The following is a 12,262-nucleotide window of genomic DNA, read 5'->3' as shown; positions in this document are numbered from 1 at the left end:
TTTAGCAACTGAAAGTTCAGACAGGCCCTGGATGGTAGTAAAGTTATTTTAAAAGTCTCACGTGTGGAAATCCCGACTTACAAATCTAAGACTGTTAGATCAATTTAAAACGTGTACTAAATTCTTTGAAACAGTAAACTGTCCCGCTACAGACTACAATGCTGTTTCAACTGACGAAATAAATGTAACTTTTCAGACCACAACTACACATAGAAGCTGCAGGGAAATCCTGTTGTGAACGTGACTGAAAAAACCCGGGAAGGCGACGGGAACACGCGAAGCAGCCCCCCGCGTCTCCACGCCACCGCTTCTTCCCTTTCCCACTTCACTCCGCCTGAATAAAGCGACGGCAAACTTCAAACAACTCCGGTTCTTCGCTGTGCTCCTTCCGGCGGGAGAGGATGGGCTCAGGGCTCCCGCAAGCATATTCAATGAGGACACTGCCCGTCTCCCCGGGCCTCGAAAGAGAAAAATCGTGTCGGCGCACCGGGAGTGCCGGTGATCCTGAGGTGCTGTGCTGTGGGTGTGTATTTGTATCTCACGCAATGGGCGGGGGTGAGGATCGAGTGTTTTCTTACCGTTTAGAGTCCCTGGAAATCCTCCTTTTTCAATTAGCAAGGAAAATAAAAGTCATCTGGCAAGGGACAGTGGGCGGGTAAGCTACAAGTAAACCCGCAAGAACACACTTCGGTACAGAGTTCAACAGCAGAGGGCACAATCCCCACTGGTCATGGTCAGATGCTGGCAGCAAGGCGGAGAACCCAAGGATCGCTGGGGCTTGTAGTTCCCCACTTTTCTCTCAAGAATAGCCGTCCCCAGAAGAGAACTACAACTCCCTAGGTGCACCGCGCACCCCTCTCGTCACCACCCCTCTCCGAGGCCGGCTCTGGGACCTCCCGGGAGACTGCCCCCGCCCCGCCCCCGCACGCACGCGTCACGTTTGTTTACTCTTAGGCTCCGCCCCCCGCCGTCCTCCGGCGCTCCCCGCTCCTCCCGGGAATGCCGTCATGCTGGCGATGCATATTCATGAGGTGCGCGCTGAGCTCTCGCCCGGCCCGCCTCCCGCCTTCCCGCTCCCGCCGCGCGATTAATATTCAATGAGCCCAGCTCGGCGGCTGGTTCGCCGGGGCGAGGTGGGGGGAGCAGGCGGGGCCTGGCGCGGGGGAGCTCGCGACCCCCGCGGGGAGGGCGTGTGTGCGGGGGGGGGGGGCGGCGGCGGCGGCGGCGAGGCGGGCGGGCGCGCGGGATGGAACACCGAGACACCGGCGGAATACTCCGAATTGCCACATAATCCCCTGGAACGGCCGCGCCGAACGCCATTGGCTTCTCCCTTCTCCGCGCGCCGCCGCCGCCGCCGCCGCCGTCTCCCACCTTCGCCTCCCTCTCCGCCCGCTGCCTCCGGAGCTGGGGGGAAAACGCGAAGCCCCGCGGCAATGGAGCCCGCCGCCGCGGCCCCGGCGCAGCGACTCCCCGACCCCGGCCGGGAGGACCGCGCTCCGGCTCCCGCAGCAGCGGCGGCGGCGGCGGCGGCGGCCGGGGGCGGCCGGAGCCTGGAGTCCGCGCCGACCGCGGCGGCCCCGAGCGGCGGGAAGGGCAGCGGCTGCGGGGCGCGGGAAGAGGCCCCCGGCGAGGCGCCGCTGGGGCCGCTGCCGGGCCGGGCGGGGGGCGCCGGGCGCAGGAGGCGGCGCGGGGCGCCTCAGCCCGCGGCCGGCGGGGCAGCCGCGGTGCCGGGGGCCGGCCACGGCGCTAACTCGCTGCTGCTGAGGAGAGGGCGGCTCAAGAGGAATCTGTCCGCCGCTGCCGCCTCGTCGTCGTCGTCGTCGTCGTCGTCCTCGTCGTCGTCTTCGGCGGCTGCCGTCTCGCACCCCGCGGGCGCCGCCGGCCTCCCCGCCTCCTGCTCGGCCTCGGCGTCGCTGTGCACCCGGAGCTTGGACAGGAAGACGCTGCTGCTGAAGCACCGGCAGGTGATGCCGCTGCAGCCGTCGGACCGGGACTGGGTGAGGCAGCAGCTCCGGCGGGGCTGCCTGCACGTCTTCGACCGCCACACGGCCTCCGCCTACCTGCGCCCGGTGCTCTGCACGCTGGACACCACGGCCGGGGAGGTGGCCGCCCGCCTGCTGCAGCTCGGCCACAAAGGCGGCGGCGTGCTGAAGGTTCTGGGCCAGGGGCCCGGACCCGCTGGCGCCGAGGCTTCCCCCGACGCCGGGCCCCGGCTCGCGGCCCCCGAGCTGCCGGCGGGGAACGCGCCGGGTGCCGTCGGGGGCCCCTCGCGCGCGCCGCCCACCGACCTGCCACTGCCCGCCGGCGGCCCGGGCCGGGGGGCGCGGTGCGCCGCCCGCGCTAGCCCGGTCCCCTCGGACTGCAGCCCCGGCGAGCCGTTCGCTAGGGGCCTCGGCTCTCCTCCGCCAGGCGTCCCGCGGCCCCTGGACGGCGCGGCCGCGGCGCCGGCCTCCGACACCGAGAGCTTCAGCCTGAGCCCCAGCGCCGAGAGCGTGTCCGACCGGCTGGACCCCTACAGCAGCGGCGGCGGCTCGTCCTCGTCTGAGGAGCTCGAGACCGACTCAGCCCCGACCCCGACGGGGGCCCCGGGTCAGCCCTGCGGTCCCGCACAGCCCGGGCCGCCTTCCCCGACCGCCTCCCGCTCTCTGCCGAAGCAAGCCCCCAGGGGCGCGGACATCGCAGGCGGCGCTGCCCCCGAGGGGCCTCGGCCGGAGGAGGCGGCGGCGGCGGCCGAGGCCCCAGGAGGCGCCCCGTCGAAGGTGCCCCCGCCGCCCACCCTCTACGTGCAGCTCCACGGAGAGACCACCCGGCGCTTGGAGGCGGACGAGAAGCCGCTGCAGATCCAGAATGACTACCTCTTCCAGCTGGGATTCGGGGAGCTGTGGCGGGTGCAGGAGGAGGGCATGGACTCGGAGATCGGCTGTCTCATCCGCTTCTATGTAGGTAAGGAAAGCACCTGCACGTGCACTCTTGCAGGGACCCAGGAAGGAGTCTGTTGCCCGGCCCAAGAGTCGCTGCGGGTCCCGGGGAGTCCTGGTGTGAGCCTTGGTTCCGGCTTGCACGGTCGGGCCGTGTGGTGCTGGGAGGAGGAATCCTCACATCCGCCCGTTTGTGGTCTGTCGTGAGGGCTCAGGGACCAGAAAGCGGTGTGGCGGAGCTGGCCCAGATCGCGGGGAAGTCCAGGAAGCGTGCACTCCCGACGGAGGAGGTGGCACCTGGAGCCGTCGGGTTGCTGCCTTCAGGCCTCTCCCGGGGCCTTGCTGGGTGTCAGGGAAGCCCTCGCGTGCACAGGACAGTGCCCACCCCAGGGGAACCCCGGCCCTGCGTCTTGGCCGCAGTGGACCGAGCCAGCCACAAGTACAGTATGCGCTGCCCTGACTCCTTCCCTGCCAGCTGGGGCCCCGGCGTGTTCAGCTCTCTGCCTGCGTGTTTACCCAGGGAGTTCTCCTTGGAAACTTCACGAATACGATCCTTTTTTAAAGTGATACTTTTCCGAAGCGCTTTTTTTTTTTTTTTGGAGGGAGGGAGGCTTATTTTCGATTTTTGAATCTTGCATCCAAGTGATTTTGCCTGTTTCTTTTTTTCCTCTGGCCTTTGTGGTGGGCACAGACCCTCGCGGTAGGACTTGCAGTAGGGGTTCCGTATTGCAATATCTGTCTCTTTGGATGTGACCTAAAATGCTGCTCAGTCTTTGCAGGACCAGCACAAGTTGTTGATGCGGCATTTCTCCTTTGGCTAAAGGCTTGGCTAGAAGTGAATTAGGGAGCCATAGGTCCTTGTTATTGTACTTCAGCTTTATAAGTTGTTTGTGCCCTTTGCCTCTTGTGATTTAAAGATAAGATTGTATGATTAGGAATTTTATTTAAGTTACCATTAGCGGAATTAAATCCTAACCAACTTTAGGTATGAGTTTGTAGGTGGTGGTGGGAAAATAAACTTATGACGACTCTGTATATCCATAGCCATTCTTTCAAACTTAACATGTGCTTTGGTCCTAGTGGCAGTTTACTTTTTGAATGAAGAAATCTGTTCTCCACATTGAAATAGGCAAGGTTGTAGTATACCTGGTTCCTGTAAGTTTCATTGAAAATTCTCTGAAGTTCTTAGCAGGTTTCTGGTGATTTTTGCCTTATTAAGAAAATCAAGTCATACCATCTGAAGCCAGTATCTCAGCTGGGTGACATGCCTTTTACAGTTTATGGACCAGAATATAGGTGATTTTTTTTCCTTTTAATATATAGGAGCAACAGCTATATCCCTTCCTCCTACAGCTCATGGAATTTGTAAAATGTTTTATACAAACACCAAATGATAATTATACTTCGAAGGAGACTATATACTTGGTGTTAACATGAGAACAATGAATGCCCTTATAACTAAACTTAGCTGTGTGGAGGGAAATAGATATGAAACAAGTAGTTAAATAAACAGTATTTGAACATATTTTGTACCCAAAGAGCTCTGTAGCCCTTCCTTTGCTCCTGATTGTCTATTCTGATCATGGTAGATGTCCGTGAGAAAGGTTTTGGTGTTATAGTTGTGAAATAAAAATCTTCAGTTGTCTCTTCAAGAGGGGCTAACATATTCTAAGTGGATGATAAGCTGCTTTTTTTGTTTTGTTTATTAAACTCAATATAAGAAATGACAGTCCTATTTCTGTTTAAGTCCTTAGTTTCTGACATGGTCATTTTAATCGTTTTTTTCCCTTATCAAAAGCAGTCATTGTTACCTCCTTCTGAACTTGCTGCTTTCTTATATATGCATAGCATAAATACCTATCTGTCTCTGTGTTTATGTTTATAAAAATAACCAATAAAGTGTGGATGCCACACGCAGTATCCCACGTATTCTTGAATATGGAGTCAGTATACAGGTGCCCTAGAAGGGAGATGCGTGATTGTTGCAAAGATGTTTAATTGCTTATTTTGGCTTCCAAGCAAGGCTGAGTTTCTTTTAGACCTAACACACCAGACATCTCTCTGCAGATGTTCTTTTGCCATTGAACCAAATGTAGCACATGGTGAGTGTTTGCAAGCAGCTTCAGTTACTGATGGCCACCTTGCTCCAAGGTGGTCCACTTTGGAACTGTCAGGATTCATGTGTAGTGAAGCTTTGTGTCAGGCTGGAAGAGATTCCTAGACTACCTCTGCACTTCATTGGAATATAAGCCCTCCAACAAGAGAGTGTTATGTTTTGGAAGTAATTCTTTTCCTTAGGGAGAGGATAACTAATGTTTTGGATCACATCTTTAAAGAGAATATTGGAAAATTGTCATTTTTTATGATTTTATATATAGCATTAAATTTTTTTTGCAGCATTGCTTTTTGTTTGTGTTGTTGGCACTGATAGCTAGAAGGTTGTTTTTGAAACCTTCTGAATATTCTCCTGTACTTAAGCTGTGCTTGTTATCTACTGTCCATCTAGTTTATCTGGTCAGCTACTTGTTTTGAGAAGCTCTTGTCTAGCAGAGGACTTTCATTGTCTTGAGGGTCACCTTCCAATTAAATGTCAGTGTTGATAACCTGAGTCAGGTTGTCCTTAAACGTTTTGAAAGCCATTTGTGGTTGCTTAGAATATTTAAATATTTGGGTGAAGTAAAATGAAACTCGTTAAAGAACTAAAAGGCATTGGGTAAAAGATAACTATCTAATTACAGAGTTCTTGGAAATTTAGTTTGAAACTTATTATTTCACTTATCAAGCAAACATTGTCTTAGCCATTGCAACATATGAGAAAATTTAAATAGTCTTATCTGAAGTTACTTAAATATGCTAAGTGTGTCAGCTTTTAATTCCCTTTTAAAATCATACATCTTACATTTTACCTGAAAGAGTAATTTTAGCTTAAAAAATTTAAGAACTTAGGTAGCCTGGCATAAGTTAAGGACTCATAGACATAAATGAGCTTGTTTTTTGGACTCCCTAGGGAGTCTGTGTCTTTGATCATGGACATTATTAAATTCTACATTGTACATTTTGTTGACTTTTTTCTCCCACCTTTTAGATACAGTAATCTAGCTATTTCAGTTCAAGTTGTAGGAATGAGAAAGGGTGCTAAAGAATGAAGAGCACACCCACTCCACTGTACCTAGTGGATCTTGGACAAGATATTTTTATGTGTGACTTCTTGGGATTACTCAGGGGACAATTTCCTCAGCCTTCTCATATTTCTTCTCTTTTTCTCTTCTGGGGATGATCAAACCTTACATGGTTTGCTACATGGAAACCAAGAAGGGGTGCTTCAGCATTAAGCTGTAATATTGAGGAGCAGGTTCTTATTACTATAATTACAGCAGTATTGAATAACATGATTTGAGCATGTGACACCAGTGTGTGATTGAACAGTCCTTTCAATTTTAAGTACAAAGGGTTTACATTCTTTTTTTAATATTTAGCATTTTTATATTTGTTGTTTCTGGTGTAAAATGCATGCTGTCTTTTTCTTTTTGACTATGGTTTGATAACATCTATAACTCACTGGATTTTATCATCTTCAAAAATCTTAAAGACCTTTTACTTGTTATCTCATTTGTCCTTTCAGAAACAGTATTAGGGAGGAGTCAGTGTCAGTCCTCTTTTCAGATGGAGAAAATGATACATTGGTTTGGCTCTTGCTTGTGATTTTCCAATCCTTGGCAGAGCTGAGAATAGAGGGCTTGGATATTCTGTTTTGCAATTCATATCACTTTCCATGAATTGGTGCTGAATTTCATTTACACTTGAATTTTTCACTTGGTTAACAGCATTCAGAAAATACACTGCTTTTGCTGATAATGAGGTGATATTATTTTGTAGCCTAAAGTGATGTTCCTTAGGAAATGTGGATGGTTTCTGTTTTTATTATGCTGCCCTTAAGAAGGGTACGAATCAAGGTTGGCAAATAAGTAGATAATACAGAAAGAGTATTATCTACTCTTCTGGTTGCAAATAGTCATATTTAAGTTGATATGAACTAAAATTGACATTAATGGTGATTATTCTCTTACTCAAGCGTGCCTCATTTTAACTGTAAATTTTCGTTAAAATAGGGAATTAACATGTCACCTGAAAGGTGGACAACTTGAGAGTGGGAGAGTGACAATTCTGTTCCTTTACAGTGTGTTTTATAAGTACGGAAAATATGCATCATTAAATGTTATTTGCCTAAACTTTTAATGTTGAAATAGAATTATTTGTACTTTAATGATAAATAATGCTTTATTAGGGTTATTCTGCTTTTGTAAAAGAGTAACTCTAAGTGGATTTCCAAAAAATTGCTTGAAAATAAACTTATCTTTTAATTCCATTTTTTATGAAATTTTAAAATGCCCTAATACAATTTCATTGAATGCTATGTCACCGATGAACTAAATACTAAAATCAGTGTTCTGAGAAGAAAAACGCTGAAAAACAAAAACACCCTATATGTAGTAATAATCATCATAATCATCTTTGCAAAACAGAATATCCAAGCTCTCTATTCTCAGCTTTTATATGATTCATGTCATAAACATAGTAAGTTCTCCCTGAATTCTGTAGTTACGCCTAAAATGTCATGGTCTTTTTTACTCATTGAATAATTGTGTGGAGAGGAGAGAGGTGTAAGTGAGTTTGTGTAGATTTCAAGTTGAAAGTTTTATCTTGTTGCTGTAAGAGTGTCAAATCAACAACCTTAAACAATTGTTGTGGAAAGATGATTATGATGATTATTACTAAATGCAAGGTGTTTTTATTGTTTCTCACCGTTTTTCTTCTTAGAACATTGATTTTAGTATTTAGTTTGTCGGTAACGTAGCATTCACTGAAATTGTATTAGGGCATTTTAAAACTTCATGAAAAAAAATGGAATTAAAGATAAATTTATTTTTGAGCAATTTTTTTTGAAATCTACTTACAGTTATTCTCATAATACACACTTTCCGTGAACTTTCATAAGACCGCCTCATGTATGACTCAGGCCTAGTATAATACTTGGCATTTTAGTTTAGCATTTGTTGAATTGAATTTGTGGAATTTTGTTAAGCAGCTGCTGGTGTGTGCCTTGATTCTTCAGCCCGCAGCCTGTTTGGGTCCCCAGGGATGTGTTAAACACACACATACACAGAAGCATTTCTCCCATGGCAGGAGATTTTAGATGTGCCACATAGTATTAATATCTTCTAGTTCACATGAGTGAACTCTCTGGATTTTGAGAAAGGAGCTCCCTCTCAAAAGTTTTCTTGAAATGAACAGGGTTTTTCACTCTTTTTCAAAGGTAGATACCTAAATTTTGAGATGAATTTAATGAGACTTCTGTCATATGAGGTATCTTAGATTTAATGATTTTGTTATGTGCCAGGGTTTAATACAGTTCAGTCTATCTGGACAGGAAAAGGATTTAATTGAGCTGTGCAAGTTGGGACATCCTAAAGCCACTGAGTGGCAGAACTCTTCCTTTAAAGACACCTGACATTTTGAAAAAGAGAAAGAGATGTTATCAAAATGTATAAAACAGACTGGTTAAAGAAAGCTGCCTTTTTCCCCCTTTTAAAAATCCCACCTTCTAAAGCCCGCTCCGCCCCTTTAATCACATACATCTGGAAGGAACACTGGTAATGAGGGGTTTTGAATCTGGCCTAATGTCACTGTGCTTGTAGGTAAACCTTTTTTTATACTTGCCTTTGGTTTTCTAAAAATAGTTTAATTAAAACAAAACAAAACAAAAAACCTCTTATGGATGAAGTCTGTAGACATATAAGGTGTTGATATATGACTGACTGGCTGCATGGATTTGTGTGATATTCAACCTCATGGGCTTTAGAAGATTTTGATGAATTGAAATTCAGAGATCTGAAAAGAATAGATTCTCATGACACTTTAATTAAAGAACATGAGGATAGTGGGTTAAATGTGAAAGGATTGTAGTTGTATGATATTGTACTTTTTATCAAGGATAATAACAGTTACTTGTTAATGAATATTACACTTGGTTTTAGAGTAGAATGGTTCTGTTACCATGAGTTGACTTTGTAAACCCTAATGAATCAAAGCATAACCATCCCAAAGTGTCACATGCGTAATTTTTTCCTGCTATATTTTTACATTTGAGATTCTTCTATACATTGCAAAATATATTTAATGGTAGAATAATGAAGCTGTTGAGGTGTAAATCTAATGACCTCTGAGTTTGTAATCTAGACGTTCTTGAGGAAACTGGTTGAAATATTTTATTTGTAAGCTGTACTTAAGAGTTTGCAGATACCAATACTTTAGCAAAAACCAAAAAAATCCAATGTTTTTGGCATATACGTTCCCAAATGAAACTTGAATAAAATTAGTTTTATTTCCAGTAATTAGAAAGCATTGAGTTGGAGATTTAATAAAATTGAAATAATTTAGTTTTGGACTATTTCAGTAATGGGTGAAAAATCTAATTATTAATTGATAGTTTGAGATGATTTGAATTGGGGTTTGTTTTTTCCTGCATTCTTTGAAAGCGGGAGGAGATTGTATTTGTTGCTCTCTGTTTCTTCTGGCCCGTATCTGCTGTAGTGTGCTTGGAGAATGACCCTTGTCATATTCCTGCTACAGTTAACAATATGTTAGAACGTTTAGGCTTTCTTTTCAAACACCAGGCATGTTTTAAATCAAAACAAAAGAGTGTAGTTGTTTTCATTTCATATTTAATAATTATCTGGATTTTACAGTCAGCTCACTCCTGAAACATGGTGAAAATATTGACATTTTATATACTGAAGCATTTTTTAAAAATTCTTAAGTGATTCATTTTTTTTTTTTTAAGATTTTATTTTACTTGAACCAGAGTTACACAGAGAGAGAAGGAGAGGCAGAGAGAGAGAGAGAGAGAGAGATCTTCCGTCTGCTGGTTCATTCTCCAAATGGCTGCAACAGCTGGAGCTGGGCTAAACTGGAGTCAGGAGCTTCCTCCAAGGCTCCCATGAGGGTGCAGGGGTCCAGGCATTTAGGCCATCTTCTGCTGCCCTCCCAGGCCATCAGCAGGGAACTAGATCAGAAGTGGGGCAGCCTGGACAGGAACTGGCACCCATAGAGGATGCTTAACCTACTAAGCCACAGTGCTGGGGCCCTGCACCAATTTTTGACCATTACTATATTATGAGAAGCATACTCCTAAGGGGTTCTTTTTTTGTTTCCATCTATATATATAATATTTGACAGGCAGAGTTAGACAGTGAGAGAGAGACAGAGAGAAAGGTCTTCCTTTTCCATTTGTTCACCCCCCCAAATGGCTGCTACGGCCGGCGCGCTGCGCCGATCCGAAGCCAGGAGCAAGCTGCTTCCTCCTAGTCTCCCATGTGGGTGCAGGGTCCAAGCACTTGGGCCATTCTCCAATGCCTTCCTGGGCCACAGCAGAGAGCTGGACTGGAAGAGGAGCAACGAGGACAGAACCGGCGCCCCAACTGGGACTAGAACCCAGGGTGCCGGCGCTGCAGGCGGAGGATTAGCCTAGTGAGCTGTGGCGCCGGCCCATCTATATATTTTGATGTATTTGATACTTTATAGTTGAATGGGTATTTCTTGTAGTTCTTGAGTTTGGTTAATACTTGGGGGAGGAGGGGTCAAATGAAAATAACTTTTATTTTCAAAAATAGTATTTGTATTTTTTTTGAAAGACAGAATAGCATAGAGACAGAGGTAGATCTTCATTCCTGGAATTCACTTCCCAAATGCCTCCAACAGCTGGGCAAGGCCTTTCCAAATCTAGGATCCAGGAACTCCATTTGCATTTTCCACATGGGTGGTAGGAACCCAAATACTTGGCCATCATTTGTTTGTCTCCCAGGTGCATTAGCAGGAAGCTGGATCAGAAGCATGGAGTACTGGGACTAGAACTGGGCACTCTGATCTGATAGGAGATGTGGGTGTATCAAGCTGTACCACATGCCTACCCCAGGATTGGTGTCTTTTTATCTGGCACCCTAAAAGAAAATGTACTGTATTTGAAAGAGAATATTCAGAGAGTTAGGAAATTTGATATGGCTTTGGGTATTCATTTTAACTTATCCTGAGTCTTTGATTTCCTCAAATGTGAAATGTGTGGTTGGAGTAGAGCAAGTTTTATGATCTCTCCTGGCTCCATTAGGAAAGACTGTTTTTTTTAGGACTTTCAAAGTTGTAGTTAAGTTCTATAAGAGATATCTGTTGGTTTAAAATTGTCAAATCCCTTGCCTTTTCTTATGGGGAAGGCATGGACTTGGATCTTATATAAACAAAACAGCTTGGGGTTGCCAACCAAAGCAGACCTTTTTGGTACAGGTTCGCACCAGTGTAGAAAAGTGGTGTTTGACTCCCCTGTCCTTGTCATTCCTACTCCCCACAGTGGAATTCAGCATACTAGAGATAAATTTTATATTCTCCTTTAAGTTAAATTTTTTTCTTTAGTTGACTGTAAGTTATCTGTATAGTCCAGTTTATAAAGCTTACTGTAGTATCTCTGTATCAGAGGGATTGGAATGTAAAAACTGTGCTTGTTAGATGCAGAATTTACCTTCTACTGATACCCCTAGATTTGGTAGGAGAAAAAGCACTTAAATGAGAACTTTTTGCACTGTTTTGATTAGATCTTAGATTTTGGGATCCCATGGACATAAGTTGGTCCAATTTCTGTGTTTATAGATGAGGTAAGTAGACCCATGGAGACTAAGTGTCTGGTTTAGGATCATTGATCAAGTCAGCCTCAGAATCAGGAAAAGTAACCAGGATTTTGATGATCTGTCCAGTGTTATTTTTTTCCCCTTATATACTCACTATCTTATGATGTTCCTTATATTTGTTATCAAGATGGAAATTAAAAAAAAAAAAAAAACAACAAAACTAGGGCCGGTGTTGTGGCACAGATAGTTAAGCCACTGCTTGTAACATTAGCATCCCATATTGGAGCACTGGTTTGAGATCTAGCTGTTTTTCTAATCCAGCTCCCGCTATCGAGCAGGGGAAGGCAGCAGAAGATGGCCCGTGTGGTTGGGCTTCTACCACCTATATGAATGACCAGATGGAGTTCCTGGCTCTTGTGACTATTTGGGGAGTAAACCAGTAGATGGAAGTAAATAAATCTTTTTAAAAAGTTGTGTTTTATGCTTTCGGTGGTCTCTGTCTCTTCAAAGTTTTCCAGTTTTTTAAAAATTCTAATCAGTGCTTTTGAGAGGTTAGGTATCACTTTGACAGATTGTAATGGGGGGAGCTTCTAATGGAACAGCTGGGTATTTTAATTGCACAGAGGGAAATTAGATTTCATCAGTGATATTACCCTTTGGGGATTTGTTATA

The 12,262-nt window shown here is 45.8% G+C and overlaps 1 protein-coding gene across 1 annotated transcript in view; it reads left to right on the top strand.

Moving 5' to 3' along the window:
• Positions 1 to 1,197: 1,197 nt before the first annotated feature.
• Positions 1,198 to 12,262, top strand: part of PHLPP1 (PH domain and leucine rich repeat protein phosphatase 1) — a 228,904-nt gene continuing 217,839 nt past the window's right edge. Inside the window, exon 1 of the mRNA XM_051851890.3 lies at positions 1,198 to 2,943. Coding sequence (XP_051707850.3) covers positions 1,434 to 2,943 — 1,510 coding nt within the window. The 5' untranslated portion in view covers positions 1,198 to 1,433. The remainder of the gene's footprint in view (positions 2,944 to 12,262) is intronic.

This window comes from Oryctolagus cuniculus, chromosome 10 (assembly GCF_051225735.1).
Source record: "Oryctolagus cuniculus isolate XC-2025 breed Fujian yellow rabbit chromosome 10, ASM5122573v1, whole genome shotgun sequence".
In the NCBI taxonomy this organism is placed as follows: domain Eukaryota; kingdom Metazoa; phylum Chordata; class Mammalia; order Lagomorpha; family Leporidae; genus Oryctolagus; species Oryctolagus cuniculus.
The sequence above is the reverse complement of the archived record's forward strand: the minus strand, read 5'-3'. Positions and strand labels throughout refer to the sequence as shown.